The following is a 25,186-nucleotide window of genomic DNA, read 5'->3' as shown; positions in this document are numbered from 1 at the left end:
CACTGCATCCTCTGCCTCCAGGGTTCAAGTGATTCTCCTGCCTCAGCCTCCCAAGTAGTTGGGATTACAGGGGTGTACCACCACACCTGGCTAACTTTTGTGTTTTTAGTAGAGTCGGGGTTTCACCATGTTGGTCAGGCTGGTCTCCGACCCCTGACCTCAAGTGATCTGCCTGCCTCTGCCTCCCAAAGTGCTGGGATCACAGGTGTGAGCCACTGTGCCTGGCCTGCAAACGTATCTTGTATTTTTTTTTTTTCGTTTGATCCAGAGTTGATCTTTATGGAAGAACTGACAGTATTTATACCCACACCTATATTGGTAGTATATTTCTACCAAATAGTATCTTAAAGCATTCATCAGCATTTCCTTAACTTGCCTTACCGAGTTCAAAAAAAACTATGATAGTTTTATATAGTTAAGTTTAGCTGAAATATTTGTTGCTCCTGTGTCTTTTTCATCTTAGAGAAGGGGCTGGCATTGTTTGGTGAGTCTGCTAGTTAAATACCAGATAGACAAATAGGTGTCATGTATTATTTGGTACTTTCCAGTTTATTGCAAAGTACATGTGTAGACTTAACGATTATTTTGTCCAGGAAGAAAACATTTAAAACACTAAACAGTAACATTTATTGCTTACTTATTCTGTATCAGGGTCTTTTCTTCTTTATCTTATTTATTTTTCATAAGAATACTATGAAGTAAGTGCCATTATTATGGATGAGAAATCCAAGTTTTAGGGAAACTTTTTATTAAGTGATGAGGCCAACGTTCCCACTTAGACTTATCTGTCTCTAACCCAGAGCTCCTTACCATTAAAAGGTATACTATGCCTTCCAACATGAGGATTAAAACATATTAACAAAACTAGTATTACTTTCAGACAAGGATTTCATTGGAAGAACAAATATTACATGTGGAACAGTAGTATTCTGCATCACAGGACTCTTTTTTTTTTTTTCCTTTGATGGGGGAGAACTTCTTGGTCTGTCACCCAGGCTGGAGTCCAGTGGCACAATTCATAGCTCATTGTAGCCTCCAACTCCTGGGCCTAGAAGCTAGGACTACAGGTGTGTGCCACTACGCCCAGCTAATTTTTAATTTTTTGTAGAGAAGAGGGGGTCTTGCTATATTACCCAGGTTGGTCTCAAGCTCCTGGCCTCAAACTGTCCTCCCAAAGTGCTGGGATTACAGGTGAACCATCATGCCTGACCCAGGACCTTTTTTTTTTTTTTGAAATGGAGTTTCGCCCTTGTTGCCTGGGCTGGAGTGCAATGGTGTGATCTTGGCTCACTGCAACCTCCGCCTCAAGCAATTTTCCTGCCTCAGCCTCCCAAGTTGCTGGGATTACAGGCATGCGCCACCACTCCTGGCTAATTTTGTGTTTTTAGTGGAGACAGAGTTTCACCATGTTGGTCAGGCTGGTCCTAAACTCCTGACCTCAAGTGATCCAGCCGCCTCGGCCTCCCAAAGTGTTGGGATTACAGGTGTGAGCCACCACGCCCAGCCTGACCCAGGACTTTTAATGTGAAGTGGCAGCTTCAGTTGCTGGATTTAAATACCCTCTGTGTTCTACGGTTGTCAAGGTTATTGAAAGCAGTACCTGATGAACCATACATTCTACCAGATCAGTTATGCTCTTCGGTTGTCAAGAGCTGTAAGTAGTACTTTATTTTTCTTTTACTTCTGGTAAGCTGTGAATTAGCAGTACTTTATTATTATTATTTTTTAGTTTTCAAGACTCCTGGATCAGAAACAAAGTGGCACTTTAATCTATATTTTTCACTCTTCAAATAAGGAAACTGTTGACTCATTTCTAATCTCACCTCTTCTGGACAAAGGTTGGAACTCCTTTCCTTTGGTAATTAGTGGGGCAAAATAACCAAACGATCCAGATTAATGGGTAGGGACTAGGTGATATCAAGGATATGACTTTATGTATTCTTTGGCTGAAAGGGATGTTAGAAAAGAGGGTTTGTCTCCTGAACTTAAAGTACATTATACTTCCCCTTGATAAAGACTTTAAAATGAGAATTATAACAAGAGTCAATGATAATTATATTTAAAATGCTCTTAATACTACTGTAACATATCTAGTATTTTAAATATATTATCTCCTTACATCTGTATCAAAAACTCCTAAAGATAGATATTATCCTTATTTTTTAGCTGAAGAAAGTGAAATGGAAAATATTACATAATATGTTCAAGGTAACAAAGTTAGGAGTTCCCCAAAGTCTGTCTCACCTTAAAGCCCTGCTCTTCCTGTTATACCACTCTGCGCCCCCAGCTCTCTCCCTGGCACTGAGTGGCCAGTGCTGCAGAGCTTGGGGAAAAAGGGCAGCCAAAAGAAACTTGGATGTAGGTAGAAACTAATTTGGACCTGGCTCTACTGAAATGCTGATTGTGCCTCCCCTGGGATGTAATTCAGAAGAGGGGAACATTTCACTCCAAATATGACTTTGGAACAGACTTCAGTTCAGAGAAAGGCCAACTGATGTTTGCACAGTGGGGTCAGTCATAAAATGGAACTGGAAGGGACCTTAAAGGTCATCTGGTATGGCCTCCTTTTATAAGAAACCACAACCCAAAGATCATTTGACCAAGGTTACACAGTTTGGGGGAGAACAGTGGAGGAGTGTGGTCTGCAAGTTTAGGACTCTACCACACCACTGCCAATCCTTGGATGCTGGAGAATCCTCTTCTGTGTCTAATATTCCGACTTTCTTTATTGCATAGGTATTTCAGTGTCTGTAGATAAGATGGAATCAACTCCATTTAATAGACGGCAATGGACCTCACTGTCATTGAGGGTAACGGCCAAAGAACTTTCTCTTGTCAACAAGAACAAGTCATCGGCTATTGTGGAAATATTCTCCAAGTAAGTGCTGATCCTGGTCCAAAAGGACCATATGTCTGGGGCACACATTGCCACCTGTCAGGGAAATTGGTGAAGGAAATACATTATGTAAAATAGTTTTATTGGGCGCCTCCTGGATTTTAAACACTATATGAGGCACTGTGCAGAAGGAGGAGGAGGGTAATAATCAGAAGATACATTCTATGTCTTTGAATTTTTGTTTAGTTTGTGGAAGAAGCAGTTATAGACACAAAAAATTATTTTTAAAAAGATAATTATGAAATAATTATAAAGCAAAATATCAGCAAGTCTAAAATGAACAGGAGTGAGGATTAGGTACAGAATAAGAGACAGAGAGAGCATCATGGACAGGAGCTCATCAGGAAGGCTTTCTGGTTGAGATGAGTTTTGAGGCAAGTTTTGATTTGGTTGAAGGGTGTGTTAAGCACTCTCTATACCTGCACTTTCCAATGTGGTAGCCACTATATAGGTGGCTATTTCAGTTTAAGTTAATTACAATTAAATAACGTTGAAAATTTAGTTTTAAATGTTTACCAGCTGCATTTATCACTTTTCAAATGCTCAGTAACTACTTGTTGCTGGTGACTGTCGTATTGAACATCACAGAAACATTTCATCATTGCACACAGTTCTGCTGAAAAGTGCAACCTACACAGGCATACTATAGCTCACTGACTGCTGATTAGTAAATAAAACTTTGTTAGAACACATCCGGCCAGGCGCGGTGGCTCACACCTGTAATCCCAGCACTTTGGGAGGCCGAGGCAGGTGAATCACTTGAGGTCAGGATTTCAAGATCAGCCTGGCCAACATGGTGAAACCCTGTCTCTACTAAAAATACAAAAATTAATCAGGTGTGGTGGCACATGCCTGTACTGTAGTCCCAGCTACTCAGGAGGCTGAGGCAGGAGAATCGCTTGAACCCAGGAGGCGGCGGTTGCAGTAAGCTGAAATCATGCCACTGCACTACAGCCTGGGCGACAGAGCAAGACTCTGTCTTAAAAAATAATAATAATAATAATAATTACAGAATTTATTTTGCTTTTGAATCTCCAGTTTGGGCAGGATCTCTGCTCTACTCAGCATCAGCCAGGGTGACCCAAAGGCTGGGAGCCATAATCATCAAAAGGCTGGCTCACTCACAAGTCAGGCGGTTGATGCTGTCATGTGGGATCTCAGCGGGGGCCATGGTAGGAATACCTACACATGGCCATTCCATGTGGCTGTTTGGCTTGCTGGCTCAGTTCCCAGGGCAAGCATCCAGTGACAGAGAGAAGGAGGGAACAAAAGAGGGAGTTCAAAGTTGTGTTGCCTTTTATGACCTAGCCTCGGAGGTCATACAGTATCACTTTTACCACACTCACTTCATTAGAAGTGAGTCACTAAAGCTGACTCATTTTGAAGGAGGGCAATTTGACTCCACCTTCTCTGATAGGAGGAATGTCAGAATTTTGGACATTTTAAATTTTTTTAATTAAAAAAAAAATGTTGAGACGGGGTTTCACTCTGTCACCCAGGCTGGAGTGCAGTGGTGTGGCCACGGCTCACTGCACCCTTAAACTCCTGGGCTCAAGCGATCCTCCTGCCTCTGCCTTCTGAGTAGCTGGGACTATAGACATGCACCACTGTGCCCGGCCTGGACATGTTTTAAAATCATCCTATGTTCTGATTCAGTATGTGTGGATAGAGTCCAGGAAATTATGTTTTTAACAAGTATCCTAAGTAATTTTTACCTTCAGGGAAGTTTAAGAAGCCCTGGTAGTGGAAGAGATGGACTTGTGGAGTCAAAGCAGTGAACTTGAACATGAAGCAGAATGAGTCAAGTGTAAGGAGATTGAAGCAAAGGATTATGGAAGCTGAACATGATAAAGGGAATAGGAAAGCAAGCAGTCTGGCATGGAGAAATACAAAAGGGAGAAGGAACTGGTGTAATTCATTTAGGGCCAGATGGAAGACCTCGGATGCTCTGCTAAGGTTAGGATTTAGTAAGAAAACTAGTGAACACAATTGGTTTTCATGTGGGGAGAGTGACACGATCAGACTGGTATTTTAGAAGGAGGCTTCTGGCAAGAGTGTAAAGCTATGTTAGAAAGATGAGAGATTGGTAACGTGGAGACAATTTATGAGGTTCTCTTGGGAACTCAAGTGAAAGCTGTTGGGGGTCAAGGGGGAACAGGGATAAAGGGAAAGAGAAGGATATCAGACAGTGTTGAGATGTGATTAATGGGACTTGGAAACTCCCTGTTCTTCAGAGAAACTTCTCCACATTCTTACCCTTTTCACCCTCTTTGGCCCCACCTGTCTTTAACTAAACTTGGCTTTCCCTTGACATGCATGACATGCATTCTGTTTGAGCAGTGGCTGCCTGCTCTTTCTTTTTTTTTTTCTTTTTTTTTTTTTGAGATGGAGTCTCGCTCTGTCACCCAGACTGGAGTGCAGTCATGCGATCTCAGCTCACTGCAACCTCTGCCTCCTGGGTTCAAGCGATTCTCCTGCCTCAGCCTCCCGAGTAGCTGGGATTACAGGCGCACATCACCATGCCCAACTAATTTTTGTACTTTTAGTAGAGATGGGATTTCATCATATTGGTCAGGCTGGTCTTGAACTCCTGACATCATGATCCGCCTACCTCGACCTCCCAAAGTGCTGGGGATTACAGGCATGAGCCACTACACCCAGCCTGTCTGCCTGCCCTTTCTGCACATGCTTCCCTGAAATATTTTGGGGGCCAGGGTTGCTACTCTCCTATATCTCCAATACTGTTTCCCATTCATTGTCTCTCGTGCCTGCTTCTGAAGTTCGAGACATGTGCTTTCAGGCTCACATCTAACTATACTGCACTCTTATCCTCCCCTTCGTTGCAGTGGCATGCTAGCCTCCAGGGGACGCTGACTTCTAGCATCTTTTTTTTTTTTTCAGTGTTTCTCATTGAGGGTGCTATAGCATTTGGGGCAAGGCAGATCTTCCCCATGCAGGATATTCATCATGATGCCCTCCTCTAAATGAACCCATGACATTGTGACAACCAAAAAAGAAAAAAAAAAGTGATAGGGGAGAAAACCCAACAAGATTCTAACACATGTCTAAATGTCCCCCAGGGCCATTGGTGCCAATGGTGTCCTCATTGAAGAATCATTGGGTCCACATCAGTGACCTGTCTGATACTTTGGACTCATAATTTTTTTTCTTTCTTCTTTCTCTCTTTTTTTTTTTTTTTTTTTTTTTCGTGACTGGGTCTTACTCTGTCACCCAGGCTAGAGTGTAGTGGCACAATTATGGTTCACTGCAGACTCGACCTCCCAGGCTCAAGCAGTCCTCCTGCCTCAGCCTCCCAAGTAGCCAGGACCATAGGCATGCACCACCATGCCCATCTAATTTTTTATTTTTTATAAAGACAGCATCTCACTATGTTGTCCAGGCTGGTCTCGAACTCCTGGATTCAAGCGATCCTCCTGCCTCAGCCTCCCAAAGTGCTGGGATTACAGGTGTGAACCACTGCACCCGACCTGGACTCATAATTTCTTGATCTTCCCCGTTTCTGCAACCTGCATATGGTCTCCCATGCCTCTGCCTCCAGTCTCAACCTATCATCACTCAGAATCCTTCTCTGAAATGGTGCATTTGGAGAACCTACTGTTTGATTGGAGCCTCCTGTTTTTCCACTTGTTTAACTCTTATTCCCAGTGACCCTGTGTTTTGACTTCACCAGGACACCCAGCCCTGGATGTCAGTCCCCTTCCTGGCCTCACTTTCTTCCTTGCCTAACTCAGTCACTTCAATGAGGCTCTCACCTCTTCCCCTGTGCCTTTCTCACCACCCTATTCTGTCATCGTCCAGCCCAGCTAGTTTTCATTAGGATTCGAGTCTTATAGTAGCACGAAGGAGAGTTAAGAAGTTGGAAAAGGCTTCCAACTTTTAGGGCCTTCTTAATCTTGCAGAAAGAAAGTGCAAGGCCGGGCGCGGTGGCTCAAGCCTGTAATCCCAGCACTTTGGGAGGCCGAGACGGGCGGATCACAAGGTCAGGAGATCGAGACCAGCCTGGCTAAATACGGTGAAACCTCGTCTCTACTAAAAAATACAAAAAACTAGCCGGGTGAGGTGGCGGGCGCCTGTAGTCCCAGCTACTCGGGAGGCTGAGGCAGGAGAATGGCATAGACCCGGGAGGCGGAGCTTGCAGTGAGCTGAGATGCGGCCACTGCACTCCAGCCTGGGCGACAGAGCGAGACTCCGTCTCAAAAAAAAAAAAAAAAAAAAGAAAGTGCAGAGGGATCTCACAGTTCCTTCTCATGGTATACTGGATTCACTGTCTTTTCTCCATGAAGGCTGAAAGGATTGCAAAACTGTTAATCCTGAACCCGTTAATTAGAATCAGTGTGCCAGGCACCATGCTAGACCCTTGACAGAAACACATACTATTTTGGCCGGGCGCACTGGCTCATGCCTGTAATCCCAGCACTTTGGGAGGCCATGGCAGGTGGATCATTTAAGGTCAGGAGTTCAAGACAAGCCTGGCCAACATGGTGAAACCCCATCTCTACTAAAAATACAAAAAAAAAAAGGCTGGGCGCGATGGCTTACGCCTGTAATCCCAGCACTTTGGGAGGCTGAGGCGGACAGATCACGAGGTCAGGAGTTCAAGACCAGCCTGGCCAACATGGTGAAACCCTGTCTCTACTAAAAAATACAAAAATTAGCTGGGCATGGTGGCCTGTGCCTGTAATCCCAGCTACTTGGGAGGCTGAGGCAGGAGAATTGCTTAACCGGGACCTGGGAGGCGGAGGTAGCAGTGAGCCGAGATCACACCACTGTACTCCAGCCTGGGCTACAGAGTGAGACTCTGTCTCAAAATATAATAATACAAAAAAAATACAAAAATGTAGCTGGGCGGTGGTGGTGTGCACCTGTAATCCCAGCTACTCGGGAGGCTGAGATGGAAGAATCACTGGAGCCTGGGAGGCAGAGGTTGTGGTGAGCCAAGATCATGCCACTGCACTCCAGCCTGGGCAACCGAGTGAGACTCCGTGTCAGGAAAAAAAAAAAAAAAAGAAATATATAAAATATATACTATTTCAAATCCTAACAAAAACTATATGAGGAAGGGGCTTTACCCCTCTTTTATAGTTGAGAAAACTGAGGCAAAGGAAGTAACCTATTCAAGTTAATATTTGAGTTTGTTCCTGTTACATATTTTTCTTCTGATGTGCTTAACATATGGAACTGGTTTGGAAAGATGAATAGAGTCATTTGGTAGGCTTGGAGAATGCTGGAGACATTCCAGAGGAAGGGGAGCAACAGGAGGTAAAGACATAGAAGTAGGACAGGTGGTGGTTTATACTGATGGGAGTGAAAACCAGGGAATCAGCCTGGATTTCTGTTCTAGGTTTTATACTCAGTGGAAACATGTTGCTAATATTACTTAAGGTTTTTAAGGTTCACTTACTGTAGCTTCCCAAAGAAGACTGCAGGACTATTTTCCAAGATCAGTTGAGATCAGGCACGTTCAGGGTGGTATGGCTGTAGACTACAGGACTGTTTTCCACAAAGCATATACTAATGTCTGTTTCCAACACCTAGTGGCTTTATATTACGGGGTTTTCAAATAGTAAGTCCTATACAAGCCTAGCTAAAAACAGTAGGAAAACTTAGGAGGTCTCTGATCAGAGATTAATATGAAAGTGATGTTTGGAGGAAGCTTGATCTGGCTGATGTTTGTAGATAAGTCAGCTTTACTTTCTAATTGCTAACAGTGCTGTTTATGTTTATATTATAGAAGAGTACTTTTTCTAGCATCAGAGCTTGTGTCCCATGGTCCTTTATAGCTGTAGACTTATTTCTCTGACTAAGCCTCTGTAACAGTCATTACATTTGAGGTAAGAAGTTCCTATTGATACGTCCATTTGAATAGCTAGCTTTGGTTTCACTCACCACTGACTTCAGCATAATATAATCCTTCATTTGATAACAGTTGACTCTTTGGGTGGAATTTGTTTGACTCATACATTTTTGGAATTAAAGAGAATCTAGCCTGGTAGTTTTTAAACTATCTTAATTGCGGTCTTCAGAGGAATCTCAGGGCCAATTCTCCAACAACTGGAACACCCTAAGGGCTAAGCCCAGGCCCAGATCCCAGGCCCAGCCCTTTAGATTTTCCATTCCAGCAATCCTGCTTTGATCCCTTGTAAAGGTTAGGTTCTACATAAGACAGCATTTGAAGAGAGGGTTCTGCAGCTAGCAGAGCTTGAAACCACTGATCTGGCTAGCATTTGCCCCACTCTGACAGATTAGGAGCTTGAGGATTAGCAATTGTGACTGAAGGTCACACACCAAGATGGTAGAACTGATGAACACAGCACGAAGACCCCTAAGCTCACCCCCTGCCAGCATGCCTCTACCTTATCACAGCTGCTCCTGTTTTTGTTATAACTTCACCCATTCCTAGTTCCATGAAAGAGGAGGAGGCCGGGTTGAGAGGATCACTTGAGTCCAGAAGCTCAAGGCCGCAGTGAACTGTGATTGCACCACTGCCCTCCAGCCTGGGTGACAGAGTGAGAACCTATCTTAAAAAAAAAGAGCGTTCATATTTAGTTTTTTGTGACTATTCTTCCTTCAATAAGAAAAAAATTGACCTTCAAGTTGGCCTGGTTAACTTCCTCTTCTTTCGCTTCTCTGTAACATTTTAGTGGTGAAATTTTTCCAGAAGAAAATACATTGCCTAAACCTTGGGAGTTTCCGTTTTCCCTCTTTGGCTCAGCATTCCCTTTGCTCTATTTGAGGGCATACAAGCAAGAGTCATGGCTCAGGAACTCTGTTTTCTGGCCTCAGAAAAATTTGAGACACTGTTATTACTCCCCAGATAATTTTAGCATCTTCCATCAGCTGCCTGCCCCACAGCTGAGCATTAGTGAGCAGTTGCAAGATCAAATTCCTTATGTGGGCCAGACGGGGTGGCTCACACCTGTAATCCCCAGCACTTTGGGAGGCCAAGGCAGGCGGATCAGGAGGTCAGGAGATCAAGACCATCCTGGCTAACATGGTGAAACCCCGTCTCTACTAAAAAATAGAAAAAATTAGCGGGCGTGGTGGCGGGTGCCTGTAGTCCCAGCTACTGAGGAAGGAGAATGGCGTGAACCTGGGAGGCAGAGTTTGCAGTGAGCCAAGATCGTGCCACTGCACTCCAGCCTGGGCGACAGAGCGAGACTCCGTCTCAAAAAAAAAAAAAAAAAAAAATCTGGGAATGAAAGAGGAACAAGATTTTAATTACAGAAATTTTATTGCAAATGTTTTATTTTCTCAAATTTGAATCTTCAAAATGGTGCCACCATTTTGTGTCCTTCACATTTTGTGTCAGAAGAATGCTAGTTGCTGTAAGGGCCTCTGAGAAAAGTCTGAGGCCTGAACACTGAATTCAGAAGTATTGAGCCTCAGTCCTGTGGCAGTCTAAGAGTACAAAATATAAAAGTACCAAGGATTGAACTTGGAAGAAAGCGGTGGTGTAGAGCCTTTCTCCCTGTTACCTACTATTTAGCAGGAACTTCATTACAAATAAAAGGTGGGGATATTTGAGTAGGGGTGTGAGAACAGGATTGAAGACAGCCTTTGGTGTATACACCTGGTCTTACAGATGCCTCCCTGCTAAAAGGACAGGGCCAAAGATGAGAAGTATTTTGATTTTTTTTTTAATCTATGTTTCTGTTAGACACTAAAGGGAAGGGAACCTCTGAGCTTATTTACTCAACTAACCACAATGTAAATACCTTGCCTTGGAGAACAGTTGGCTAAATATAAACCTGTCTGCCAATTGGTTCTAGTTTTCATATATTGTATATTGCTGTAATGTACTGTAGATGATTATCCAAGGGGTATGGAAACGCAAGTTCAAGGCCAGTTCTAAGTTCCTTTTTATAATAGCTACAATCCACTGTATCCCTGAATTCCCACTTTTAAGGAATCTCTTAGACAGATATATAAGTGCAAGTGGGAAAAATATACATACAAGGACATTCACCAAAGCATTATTTGCAATGGTGAAAAACTGGAAACAATCCAAATGCCCATTAAAGGAATATGGGTGAATTAATTATAATGAAAAAGGATTGCCAAGATTACCAAACACTTCTGTGTTGCTAAATCAAAGGGATGTTTCTTGGTCTTTATCTTACATGAACTCTCACCACTTTTTCCCTCCCACATTTTTGCTTCTCTTGGCTTCTCTGGAAGTCTCATCATTTTCCTCCTCCCTCTCTGTCTCTTCCTTGTCAGTCTCTCTTATCATCTGTTCCGACTGCTGAAATGTTAGAGTCTCCAGGACTGAGTTCCAGGCATCTTCTCACACTACACACTCTTTGCAGATGTCATCTCCTCCTGTGGCTTTAATACAATCCGTGGGCACATAAGTCCTAAATGCGTACAACTAGCTCAGAGCTTTCTTCTGAGCTCTGGACACATGCATCTCATCACTGCTCCCACCAAATGGATGTTTTAGTTAACATGGCTAACATTGAACTCTTGATCTTCCCCGTTTCCAAATTTGCTCTTGCTTCACAATTCCGCGTCCCAGGAAGCATTACTTCCATTGACTCAGCTGCCAGAAACCTAGGAATCATTCTCTCTTCCCCGTCTCGTTACCACCCTACTGATTCTTCTTCGAAATGTATCTCAAATCTATTCACTTGTCTTTATCTCTAGCGCCATTATCTCTGCAGCCCAGCCAGTATTATCTCTCATTAATGCCACCTCCATTCTCAGCCCCTTCCAGTCCATTCTCCACACTCCAGAGCACTCTTTTAAAAACACGAATTGAATCAGTGACCATCCTACCTTTTTTTTTTTTTTTTTTTTTTGAGGCGGAGTCTCGCTCTGTTGCCCAGGCTGGGGTGCAGTGGCCGGATCTCAGCTCACTGCAAGCTCCGCCTCCCGGGTTCACGCCATTCTCCTGCCTCAGCCTCTGGAGTAGCTGGGACTACAGGCGCCCGCCACCTCGCCCGGCTAGTTTTTTGTATTTTTTAGTAGAGACGGGGTTTCACAGTGTTAGCCAGGATGGTCTCGATCTCCTGACCTCGTGATCCACCCGTCTCGGCCTCCCAAAGTGCTGGGATTACAGGCTTGAGCCACCGCGCCCGGCCATCCTACCATTAAATTCAAAGTCCTCAGCATGACCTGCATGGCCCACCCCTGCTTCCCGCCTCATCGCCTGCCCTTTCGCCTCTCAGCGAGCTTCTGCCACACTGGAGTTCTTTGTGTACCTTATACACATGAGACACTTTCTTGCCTTGAGGCCTTTGCGCATGGTGTTTTTCTGTTCCTGGAATGCTTTCCTCCCTTGTTTTTGTCTGGCTAACTTCATCTGGTCAAACTTCACGTCTCAGCCTACAGCCTACACGTTTCAGCGAGGCGCTCCTTTTAAAAATTATTTTATTTTATTTTATTTTATTTTATTTTGAGATAGAGTCTCACTCTGTTGCCCAGGCTGGAGTGCAGTGGCACCATCAGGGGTCATTGCATCCTCAAATTCCTGGGCTCAGGTGATCCTCCCACCTCAGCCCCCTAAGTAACTGGGACTACAGGCGCATGCCACCAAGCCCTGCTAATTTGTTTTTTGGTTTTTGGTTTTTTTTTTGTAGAGATGGGGTCTCGGCACATTGCCCAGGCTGTTCTCAAACTCCTGGGCTCAAACGATTGGCCTGCCTTGGCCTCCCAAAGGGCTGGGATCACAGGCTTGAGCCATCGTACTTGTCCATTTGTTTTTAACTGACAAATCATAATTTTACATATTTATGGGGTCCAATGAGATAGTTTTTTGTTTGTTTTTTGAGACAGAGTCTTGCTTTATCACCCAGGCTGGAGTACAGTGGTGCTATCTTAGTTCACTGCAACTTCCACTTCCCAGGTTCAAGCGATCCTCCCCCCTCAGTCTCCCGAGTAGCCGAAACTACAGGTGCACACCAACATGCCTGGTGGCTAGTTTTTGTGTTTTTAATAGAGACAGGGTTTCTCCATGTTGCCCAGGCCAGTCTTGAACTCCTGGCCTCAAGTGATCCACTCGCCTCAGCCTCCCAAAGTGCTGGGATTACAGGCATGAACTACCTCATCTGGCCAATGTGATGTTTTAATACATGAATACATTGTGGAATGATCAAATCAGGCTAATTAACATAAGTGAGGCTTTCCTTGATTCCCTCTTCCTTTCTCAATTGTGTTCCTTTGTTATTTAATAACACCCTGTTCTTTTTTTTTTTTCCAAAGGACTTACCACTGTGTATGTGTGTATGTGTGTGTATGTATATTTGTGTGCTTCTGTTTTTAGTGTCTAAACTGTAAGCGTCTGAGAGCAGATATTATGTCTGTTTTGGTTATTTCTTTCATTACTTTTTCTCTAGTGCTTGGAACATAGTAGACAGCAATAAGTATTTCTTGAATGAAAATGTCAGCTTCTCTGAATTTCTCTCTGAAATGGAGAAAGGGAGAAGCAGAATAGTATGTATTACATTATCTCATTTTTGTTACTTTAAAACTCAAATATGAGTTGCAAATATTTTCTCCCACTCCATGGGACATTTTTACTTTGTTCTTTTTTTTTTCTTCATGAGACAGAGCCTCACTCTGTCGCCCAGGCTGGAGGGCAGTGGTGCAATCTTGGCTCACTGCAACCTCCACCTCCCAGGTTCAAGCGATTCTCCTGCCTCAGCCTCCTCAGTAGCTGGAGTTACAGGTGCCCACCACCACGTCCAGCTAATTGTTGTATTTTTAGTAGAGATGGGGTTTCACCATGTTGGCCAGGCTGGTCTTGAACTCCTGACCTCAAGTGATCCACCCACCTCGGCCTCTCAAAGTGCTGGGATTACAGTCATGAGCCACTGCACTCAGCCTGTTGATAGTGTTCTTTGATGCGCAAAAGTTTTTTTGTTTTTGTTTGTTTTGTTTTGTTTTTTGAGACACAGTCTTGCCCTGTTGCCAAGGCTAGAGTATAGTGGCACAATCTCGGCTCACTGCAACCTCCGCCTCCCGGGTTCAAATGATTCAGCAGCCTCAGCCTTCCGAGTAGCTGGGATTACAGGTGCCCACCACCATACCTGGCTAATTTTTGTATTTTTAGTAGCGACAAGGTTTCATCATGTTGGCCAGGCTGGTTTTGAACTCCTGACCTCACATGATCCGCCCACCTTGTCCTCCAAAGTGCTGAAATTACAGGCATGAGCCACTGCGCCAACCCTCAGAAAAGTTTTTAATTTTGTTGAAGTCTAGTTTATTTTTTCTTTTGTGCCTGTGCTTTTGGTGGTGTATTCCAATGAGGCATTACCAAATCTTGTAATGAGATGATCAAAAGATAATAAAAAAGTAAAATAAGATAAAAAAATAAGAAAAACAAAAATAAGAAAGAAAAACGACAAAAAATAAATTTCAAAAAATCATTGCCAAATCCAATGTCATGAGACTTTTTCCCTATGTTTCAACCAAGAATTTTATAGTTTTAGCTTTTATAGTTAGGTCTTTGATCCATTTGACTTAATTTTTGTGTATGGTAGTCCAATTTCATTTTTTTGCACGTGGCTATCCGGTTTTCCCGGCACCATTTGTTGAAAAGATTTTCCTTTCCCCACTGGATGGTCTTGGCACCCTTGTCAAAAAATGATTTGACCATACATGTAACGGTTTATTTCTGGGCTGTGTGTTCTGTTCCATTGGTCTATAGCTGGTACCATACTGTTTTAACTGTGGTAAAATACACAGTATATAACATAAAATTTACCATTTTAACCGCTTTCTTTTTTTTTTTTTTTTTTTTTGAGACCGAGTCTCACTCTGTTGCCCAGGCTGGAGTACGGTGGTGTGATCTCAGCTTACTGCAGCCTCCACCTCCCAGGTTCAAAGGATTCTCATGCCTCAGCCTCTCTAGTAGCTGGAACTACAGGCATAAGCCACCATGCCCAACTAATCTTTATATTTTTAGTAGAGACAGGGTTTCACCATGTTGGCCAGGCTGGTCTTGAACTCCCAACCTCAGGAGATCCACCCACCTTGGCCTCCCAAAGTGCTGAAATTATAGGCATGAGCCACTGCACCTGGCCAACCACTTTTAAGAATACGGTTCAGTGGCATTAAGTACATTCGTATTATTGTACGATCACTACCACCTTCCCTTTTCATTATACATATACATTGTAATTTACCACTCCTCTGCTAATGGACATTCAGGTTGTTCTAAGTCTTTTGCTGTTATATTTAATGCTACGATAAATAATCTAATATGAAACATTTTTTTAGTGTATTTGTAGGATAAATTCTGGGAGCAGAAAGAATTGGTAAATTATAACATTTGTGCTTTTATAATTTTGGCAAATATTAAAGAAGGCATAGACAAAATGCCTTCTATAAAGGTTTTACCAATTTACCTTCCCACCAACAATGTAAGACAGAACCTGTTTCCCCATACCTTCACCAATGTCCCATATTAGCCTTTTTTGTTTGTTTATTTGTTTGTTTTAAACAGAAGTTCGGTGGCATAGTCACAGCTCACTGCAGCCTCAAACTCCTGACCTCAAGCAGTCCTATCACCTCCACTTCCCAAAGCGCTGGGATTACAGGCGTGAGCTACCCAACCCAACTGCATATTAGCTGTGTGCATTGTGTGTACGCACACGTGTGTGTGTGTGTGTGTGCGTGCATGCGTGTGTGTGTGTGTGATTTTAAGGAGCAGAGAGTGTTTATTAGGCAAGAAAGAAGGAAAAAGAAGCTTCCCCATACAGAGACAGAAGGAGAAGGACTTCAAGCCGAGAAAGGGAACCCCCTGCATATTAGCTTTTTAAGAAAATCTTTTCTGGCCGGATGCAGTGGCTCACGCCTGTAATCCCAGCACTTTGGGAGGCTGAGGCAGGCGGATCACCTGAGGTCAGGAGTTGGAGACCAGTCTGGCCAACATGGTGAAACCTTGTCTCTACTAAAAATATAAAAAAATTAGCTGGGTGTGGTGGTGCATACCTGTAATCCCAGCTACTTGGGAGGCTGAGGCAGGAGAATCACTTGAACCTGGGAGGCGGAGGTTGCAGTGAGCCGAGATCACGCCACTACACTCCAGCCTGGGCGACAGAGTGAGACTCCATCTCAAAAAAAAAAAAAGAAAAAAGAAAATATTTTCCTGTTTGATAGGTAAAATGTTCTTAGCATTGTTTGAATTTGCATTTTGAGGTTGAACATCTTTTCTGTTTAAGAGCCATGAGATGTTCTTTTTGTGAACTGTATGTTTTTGTTTTTGTTTTTTTGAGATGGAGTGTGGCTCTGTCACCCAGGCCGGAGTGCAGTGGTACAATCTTGGCTCACTGCGACCTCCACCTCCCGGGTTCAGGCGATTCTCGTGCCTCAATCTCTCTAGTAGCTGGAATTTCAGGTGCCTGCCATCACGCCCGGCTAATTTTTGTATGTTTAGTAGAGACAGGGTTTTGCCAGGTTGGTGGGGCTGGTTTCCAACTCCTGACCTCAGATGATCCGCCCACCTCCATCTCCCAAAGTGCTGGGATTACAGGCGTGAGACACCGCACCCAGCCGTGAACTGTATGTTTATATCTGCCTTTTTTTTATTCAGTTGTCATTTCCCTGTTGATTAGTAGTTATTTATATTCTAGGGAAATTAAATTTTTGTCTGTAATATAAGTTGCAAATATATTTTCAGCTTGTCAATTGAATCATAGCAGTTCTAATCCCACTTTCTTCCTAGTTATGGTCAATGAAGTGCCAGAAATGTTTGGTAGTCCTTTTACCCTACCCTATTAGAAAGTTCTGCTCAATTGCAGAGCAACATCTACATGGTGACCGAGATGCTTGTTAATATCTGACTATTAAAATTAGACAGTGATAGGATTGGGGGCTGGGCATGGTGGCTCACACCTGTAATCCCATCACTTTGGGAGGCCAGGGCTGGTGGATCACTTGAGGTCAGGAGTTCGAGACCAGCCTGGCAAACTTGGAGAAACCCATCTCTACTAAAAAAACAAAAATTAGCTGGGCATGGCGGCGCATACCTGTAATCCCAGCTACTCAGGAGAATCACTCGATCACTCGAACCTGGGAGACAGAGGTTGCAGTGAGCCGAGATTACGCCACTATACTCCAGCCTAGGGGACTGAGCAGGACTCTTCAAAAAAAAAAAAAACAAAAAACAGTGATGGAATTGGAAGACCCTTTATGTAATACTCTTTCTTGGCTGGGCATGGTGGCTCACGCCTGTAATTTCAACACTTTGAGAGACTGAGACAGGAGGATCACTTGAGCTCAGAAGTTTGAGACCAGCTCAGCTTGGGCAACATAGCACGACCCTATATCTACTAAAAAATTTTTTTTAAAGTTAGTCAGGTGTGATGGTAGATGTCTTTAGTTCCAGCTTCTTGCAAGGCTGAGGTGGGAGGATTGCTTGAGTCCTGGAGATCAAGGCTGTTTTTTTTGTTGTTTTTTTTTGTTTTTTGTTTTTTGTTTGTTTGTTTGTTTGTTTTGAGACAGGGTCTCACTCTGTAGCTCAGGCTAGAGTACAGTGGCGTGATCATAGCTCACTGCAGCCTCAACCTCCCTGGCTCAAGGAATCCTCCTATCTCAGCCTCCCAAGACACTGGGACTACAAGCGTGCACCACACCTAGCTAATTTTTGTATTTTTTGTAGAGACAGGGTTTTACTGTGTTACCCATCTGGTCTCGAACTTCTGGGTTCAAGTGATTAGCCCACCTCGGCCTCCCAAAGTACTGGGATTACAGGTGTGAGCTATGGCACCAGGCCTGAGGCTGCTTTTTTTCTTCCTCTCTTACCTCCTACTCCAAATGCCGCCTCGTGAATTCTGAAATTCTACCTTTAGGCAGAGGACAGTGCCCTTTGAACAGGGCCCTTTTCTGGGGTGGGGCTAACTGAGATCTGCTAATGCAGGCCCAAGGAGAGGCACACAATGGTGATTCTCTACGTGATGGTGCTGACTTCAGTGCATGACTCAGAGGCCTGGAGGAAGCCAGGTTAAGGTTGTTCTGGGGCCAGGCGTGGTGGCTCATGCCTGTAATCCCAGCACTTTGGGAGGCCAAGGCAAGCATATCTCTTGAGGCCAGGAGTTTGAGACAAGCCTGGTCAACATGGTGAAACCCTGTCTCTACTAAAAATGCAAAAATTAGCCAGGTGTGGTGGGGCATGCCTGTAATCCCAGCTACTCGGGAGGCCGGGGGATGAGAATCACTTGAATCTGGAAGCAGAGGTTGCAGTGAGCTGAGATCACACCACTGCACTCCAGCCTGGGTAACAGAGCAAGACTCTGTCTCAAAAAAAAAAAAGGTTGTTCTGGGTGGTCTGGAGATTTGTGCAGCTTGGACCTGCACAAATCTCTGGACCACTTAGCCTTTAAATGGAGAAAACCTGTTCCTCCTTGAAAAGGACTTTAATTTTGTTCTCAGAGGTCTTCCAATCCAAGTAATAAAAATGACAAAATGATAAAAGTAATAACAAATAATTATTTATGAAATCTAAGATGTCATCAACTATAGGCTGTGCCACTATTTTTGCATCTCTAAGAAAAAATGCTCATTAAACTGATCAGTGCTTATCACAAACTTTTCTCACATATCACTCTTGTGCATATGTAAAATAATTTTTCCTTAAATGCCAAGCATAATGTAATCTTTTAAAAGACATTTTAAAATGGCATTTAAAACATATAATAATAGCTGGGTGCAGTGGCTCAAGCCTATAATCCCAGCACTTTGGAAGGCTGAGGCAGGTGGATCACATGAGGTCAGGAGTTCGAGACCAGCCTGGCCAACATGGTGAAACCCTGTCTTTAGTAAAAAATACAAAAATTAGCCAGGCATGGTGGCACATGCCTGTAACCTTAGCTACTTGACAGGCTGGGGTAGGAGAATGCTTGAACCTGGGAGGCAGAGATTGCAGTGAGCTGAGATTGTGCCATTGCACTCCAGCTGGGCAACAAGAGCGAAAGTCCGCCTCAAACAAAACAAAACAAAACTATGTAGTACCATGAAATACTTTTAACTGAGTTAAAATGACAATATCAATAACTTATACTAAATTCAACATGTACAGGCAATGTGACTATCAAGATTAGAACAATTGTAAGATATCAGAGGCATAAATATGGGAGGGGAAATGTATATATTGGAATTAATGCATTGCTGTATGGACTTAACTAATTTCAAAATGTTTTTACACATGTGATTACATTTAATCTTCCCAGCAATCCTGAAAGTAGATTGTAACTACTTTCTAGATAAGGAAACTGAGACTTAGAGAGATTAAGTCACTTGCCAGAGATCACAGTTAATAAGCAGCAAAACTGGGGCTTAAAGCCTGGACTTTCTGTTCTATGCAGTTATTTCAGCATTTGACCTTATCCACTGGGATCTTGCTGTTATATCAGAGCAGATGACTGGAATAGCTGCAGGAAGTGAGGTCTGCTCTGATTTACAGCTTCTTCTGATAGAGTTGATTAAAAGCAACTGCTGGCAGAAATAGGTATGCAGACTGTTTCTTTGGGTTTGCTTGCTTGTTTGTTTTGAGTCTTGCTCTGTCACCTGGGCTAGAGTGTAACGGCGTGATCTCAGCTCACTGCAACCTCCGCCTCCTGGGTTTGAGCGATTCTCGTGCTTCAGCCCCCCAGGTAGCTGGGATTATAGGTGTGCGTCACCATGCCTGGCTGATTTTTGTATTTTTAGTAGAGATAGGGTTTCACCATGCTGGCCAGGCTGGTCTTAAACTCCCGACCTCAGGTGATCCACCTGCCTCAGCCTCCCAAAGTGCTGGGATTACAGGTGTGAGCCACTTCACCCAGCCCAGAACTGGTTTTCTTAAAGATTGAAAGTGGCTAGGGGGCTGGGCCTGGTGGCTCACGCCTGTAATCCCAGCATCTGGGGAGGCCGAGGCCAACAGATCACTTAAGCTTAGGCGTTTGAGACCGGCCTGGTCAACATGGTGAAACCCTGTCTCTACGAAAAATACAAAAAATACAAAAAATTAGACCTGTGGTCCCAGCTACTCAGGAGGATGAGGTGGTGGGATCACTTGAGCCCTGGAGGTGGAGGTTGCAGTGCGACAAGATCAAACTACTGAACTTCAGCCTGGGTGACAAAGAAATCCCATCTCAAAAAAAAAAAAAAAAAAAGAAAAAGAAAAAAAGGAAGTGGCTGGGGTGATGGCTCACACCTGTAATCTCAATACTTTAGGAGGCCGAAGCATGAGGATCACTTTAGCTCAGGAGTTTGAGACCAGCCTAGGCAACATGGCAAGACCCCATCTCTACAAAAATTTTTTAAAAACCAGGTGTGGTGGTGTGCACTTATATAGTCCCAGCTACTCAGGAGGCTGAGACAGGAAGTTCGCTTGAGCCTGGGAGGTCAAGGCTGCAGTGAACTATGATGAACCATGGTTGTACCACTGTATTCCAGCCTGAGCAACAGAGTGAGACCCTGTCTCAAAAAAAAAAAAAAAAAAAAAAAAAAAGGCTGGGCACGCACTTTGGGAGGCCGAGGCGGGTGGATCACTTGAGGTCAGGAGTTCAAGACCAGCCTGGCCAACATGGTAACACCCCATCTCTACTAAAACTACAAAAATTAGCTGGGCATGGTGGTGGGTGCCTGTAATCCCAGCTGCTCTGGAGGCTGAGACAGGAGAATCACTTGAACCCGGGAGGTAGAAGTTGCAGTGAGCCGAGATCACACCACTGCACTGCAGCCTGGGCAACAAGAGTGAGACTTCATCTCAAAAAAAGATAAAAAATTGAAAGAGTAAAAATATGTTTAATTTGAGACATTCTTTCCCCCGCTTCTCTGAAGGTACCAGAAAGCAGCTGAAGAAACAAACATGGAGAAGAAGAGAACTGTAAGTATTCAGAAATTCCAGGGCACGTGGCACTTCTTGAGCAGAATTGTGTGGCCAAGCCACCTGCAGCCTCTGTGGGACTTGGGTTCTGTGTCAGCTGAGTGGACATTTGTGCCAGCTGGTGTGATCTGTGAGCCATTTGCTCAGGACAGCTTGATTCAGTGCAGGGAATCTTATTTTTTCACTGCGTTTCTCCTTTTGAACCACTTTTTCTTTCCTGTGTGGAGTGAAGGACAAGAGACCAAGTGCTTGCCTGAGGTTAGTAAAATGGCTTCTTCTCAAATGAGAACACAGGGTTTCCTAGGTAGTCTTCCTTTTTTCCACATCAGACAATCAGAACTTCTACATCTGTGCATTTAAATGGTAGTAGCTGTGCAGCTGTTCTCATCTTCTGGGTTTTTTGTTTAAAGCAAACTTCTTGACCCAATCTAGTCAGCAAGTTTCCTAGCTGCGGGATCTATCAAAGACAAAAACCTCCAGAATAAACTCTCTGCTTTTACCCGTTCTCTAGTCTCCGTGCTTGCTAATTTCCAGTGAGGCTGAACAATACATGTCTTTTGAAATTTTGCTTGATTTAATCTTGTGAGGAAAAAAACTCATATGTTTGGGCCATAATTCCTTAATTTGGATGGCATTACAAAAACCTCCTCCTGGCAGTTTTCAGTGCCTAACCTATTTAAACTAGTGCATAATGTGTCCCTGTAAATTTGTTCTCTCTACGGCTGAGGTCCTTGACTTAATTTTCCTGTAATTAAAAAAATGGATCTCCTCTGGTGCATTATAAGAAAAAACTACCATTACTTTACTCAACTGCTGATTTCTTCCCTCTTGCCTCTGTCTGTCCCCCCCTCACTTGCTCCTTTCTTTCTTCCTTCCCTTCACTCTCATCCATTTAACAAGTTTTCACTGAGCACCTACTACATGCCAAGCACAGACTACATCCCAGCCCTTGTGGAATTTACATTCTAGTGCAAAAGACAGACAATAAAGAAATTGTGTCAGTATGGCCAGGCATGGTGGCTCATGCCTATAATCCCAGCACTTTGGGAGCCCGAGGCAGGCAGATCACCTGAAGTTAGGAGTTGGGAGACCAGTCTGGCCAAGATGGTGAAACCTTGTCTCTACTAAAAATACAAAAATTAACTGAGTGTGGTGGCGCATGCCTGTAATCCCAGCTACTCTGGAGGCTGAGGCAGGAGAATCAATTGAACCCGAGAGGCAGAGATTGCAGTAAGCCGAGATCGCACCACTGCATTCTAGCCTGGGTGACAGAGTGAGACTCTGTCTCAAAAAAAATTTTTTTTAATTAAAAAAAGAAATTGTGTCAGTAGTGATTAGTGCTGTGGAACACCATGACGCAGGTAAGGAGGATAGAGTCTAGGGTGGTCAATGAAGGCCTGTGATGAGGAAATGTTTGAGCAGAGATTTGAGGACATGAGCCAGGGAGAAGAGTCAGGCAGAAGGAACCACTTGTGCGAATGTCCTCAGGCAAGAATGGTCTTGGTGTGTTTGAGGAATACAAAGAGAAAGGTCAAATGGTATCATTGTAAAGACCTGGGCTTTAACTCTGAATGCAAGGAGGCCTTTGGAGAGGGTTTATATGCAAAGCAGTAATGTGGTCTGACTTAAATTTTTAAAAAGAAGGAAGAGAAGGCTCTAATCCCAGCACTTTAGGAGGCCAAGGTGGGAGGATCGCTTGAGGCCAGGAGTTCAAGACTAGCCTGGGCAACCTAGCGAGACCCTGTCTCTCTATTTTTTAAATGTAAAAAAATGGAAGAGAATGTAGAGGAACAATAATGGCAGAAGCATGGAGACCAATTAAGAGACAATTATAATGATTTAGGCCAGGTATACTATGGTTTGGACTAGAGTAGTAGCAGTATAGGTGTTGAGAAGTGGTCAGGATGTATGTTGAAGGTAGAGAGAAATAAGAATCAAGAATGGCAGCAGTGGCTCTGCCACAGTGGCTTGTGTCTGTAATCCCAGAACTTTGGGAGGTCAAGGCAGGAGGATCACTTGAGGTGAGGAATTCAAGACCAGCCTGGGCAATATAGCAGACCCCATCTCTATTATAAAAAAATAAATAAATGAATAGCAACAATGTTTTTGGCCAAAACACAATTAAATTAAAATACCGTTAATTTAGACAGGGAAGACTACAGTAAAAGCAGATTTAGAGAGGAAGAAATAGTAGAAGCTCAGTTTTGCAAATGTAAACTGTAACATGTTTTATTAAGACATCCAAATGGAAATGTCAGTAGCAACTTGGATACTATATAAAAATCTGGAATTGGAAGAGATGCCTGCTGCGGATAACATGGACGCGTGTCAAAGTGTCAGTGGTACTTAAAGCTATGAGGTGCATGAGATGAGCTAGGAGGTGAGTGTAGACAGAGAAGTGGTCTCATGACTTAGCTCAGGGGTACCTTGGCGTTTAAAGGTTGGAGATATAAGGAGTAACTAGCAGAGGAAACAAGTGCCAGAAGCCAAGTGAAGAAAGTGTTTCTAGAAGGGGAGTTAACATAATCAAACACACAGATAAGCTGAGAACTGACCATCAGATTTGGCAACATGAAGGTCACTGGTCATCTCGTGTTGTTTGGGAGTGGTGGAATAGAGGCCTCAATTGGACTAGGTTCAAGACAGTGGGATGAGAGAAGTTGACGCCATGAGTATAGACAGTCATCATGGAGCATCTCTTATGTTCCAGCTCCTGAAGACACAAGAAGCATGAGATGTATTCTCTGCCTCCAAGGGACTGTTTAGAATTTGGAAAATAGAATTACAATCCAGGTGTGATAAGTACCATATCAAATAAATAGAGTGGGCTGGGGGAGAATTTAGGAGGGACCTGAACTGTGCTACATCTAGGAAGGCTTCCCAGAAGAGGCAGTGCCTGACTCAACCCTAAAGGACCAAGAGGAATTAGCTAAGCAGAGGCGACAGGGAGCGGCAGAGGCTTTGTGTTCTAGATGGAGGAAGCAGCACATGCACAGCATGAAGGCATAAGAGAACAGGCCTACTTGACAGATGAAAAGATGATTGTCGCATTCACCAAGATAGAGAGTTCAAGAAAAGAAACAGGTTAGAGAATGAGGAATGAAGGGAAGAAAGGGAAGACTTCAGGCCGGGTGCAGTGGCTCACATCTGTAATCCTGGCACTTTGGAAGGCTGAGGCGGATGGATCACCTGAGGTCAGGAGTTCGAGACCAGCTTGGCCAACATGGTGAAACCCCATCTCTACTAAAAATACAAAAAAATTAGCCAGGCGTGGTAGTGCACGCCTATAATTCCAGCTACTCGGGAGACTGAGGCAGGAGAATAGCTTGAACCCAGGAGGCAGAGGCTGTGGTGAGCCAAGATTGTACTACTGTACTCCAGCCTGGGTGACAGAGCAAGACTCCATCTCAAAAAAAAAAAAAAAAAAAGAAGAAGAAAGAAAGAAAAAGAAAAAAAAAAAAAGGGACGACTTCAACCTTAATCAAGGAGGAGTTTAGGATGCCTCTAGCACTTCCAGGTAGAATTGGTAGAAAAGGAGAGATATCTGTCTAGAGATAAGTTCTATAACTCTGTCTATATAGATACATAGTATATAGATCTATCTACATATTTGTTGATGTTATAATCTATATGGTGGGTGAAATCAGGATGGATAACATCATATGCAGAGAATATGTAATGTAAGCAAAACAGAGGACCTAAGACAAAAACGCCGAGGTACCCCACCATATAAGGGAGGGACAGAGGAGGGGAAACCTGTAAAAAAAAAAAAAAAAGAAAAGAAAAGAAAAAGAATAACTAATTTATGAAACTGAGTTTGAGTAGTGGCCAGATAAATGAGAATAAATTTTTTTTTTTTTTGAGATGGAGTCTTGCTCTTTCGCCAGGCTGGAGGGCAGTGGCATGATCTTGGCTCACTGCAACCTCTGCCTCCTGGGTTCAAGCAATTCTCCTGCCTCAGCCTCCCAAGTAGCTGGGACTACAGGCGCACGCCACCATGCCCACCTAATTTTTGTATTTTTAGTAGAGACAGGGTTTCACCATGTTGGCCAGGATGGTCTCGATCTCTTGACTTCGTGATCCGCCCACCTTGGCCTCCCAAAGTGCTGGGATTACAGACGTGAGCCACTGCGCCCAATGAAATCTTTTTTTCATTATTGTTTTTTTCTACACCCTTCTTGCGTCTCAAAATGGGAAGAAATCTAAGAAAAAGGGGTATCACAGAAAAGTTGGAAGCAATTTTTACAAGGGAGAGTGGTCAGTAATGTCAAATGCTATAGTGAGATCAAATAAAGCAGAAGCCTCCAGTGCATTTAGCAGTTGAGGTAAGTGGACGTGTATAGGTATTTAAAGAAGAGGACGGGCATGGTGGCTCACACCTGTGATCCCCACACTTTGGGAGGCTGAGGTGGGAGGATCACTTGAGCCTGGGAGTTTGAGCCTGGGCAACATAGTGA

The 25,186-nt window shown here is 43.6% G+C and overlaps 1 protein-coding gene across 20 annotated transcripts in view; it reads left to right on the top strand.

Moving 5' to 3' along the window:
- Window positions 1-25,186, top strand: part of LIMA1 (LIM domain and actin binding 1) — a 105,343-nt gene that overhangs the window by 30,159 nt on the left and 49,998 nt on the right. For 11 of the 20 annotated variants that reach the window (XM_077954189.1, XM_077954188.1, XM_077954187.1 and 8 more), the window contains 2 exons: window positions 2,737-2,878; window positions 20,684-20,729. In XM_077954189.1, the coding sequence (XP_077810315.1) occupies window positions 2,760-2,878; window positions 20,684-20,729 (165 nt within the window). In that variant the 5' untranslated portion in view covers window positions 2,737-2,759. Of the gene's footprint in view, window positions 1-1,580; window positions 1,839-2,736; window positions 2,883-20,683; window positions 20,730-25,186 lie in introns of those variants that run through there. The other 9 variants (XM_077954190.1, XM_077954186.1, XM_077954184.1 and 6 more) reach the window with 4 other exon arrangements.

The sequence above is a fragment of the Macaca mulatta genome, chromosome 11, assembly GCF_049350105.2.
Source record: "Macaca mulatta isolate MMU2019108-1 chromosome 11, T2T-MMU8v2.0, whole genome shotgun sequence".
Lineage (NCBI taxonomy): Eukaryota > Metazoa > Chordata > Mammalia > Primates > Cercopithecidae > Macaca > Macaca mulatta.
Note: the sequence above shows the minus strand (reverse complement) of the source record. Positions and strands in the feature narration are given on the sequence as shown.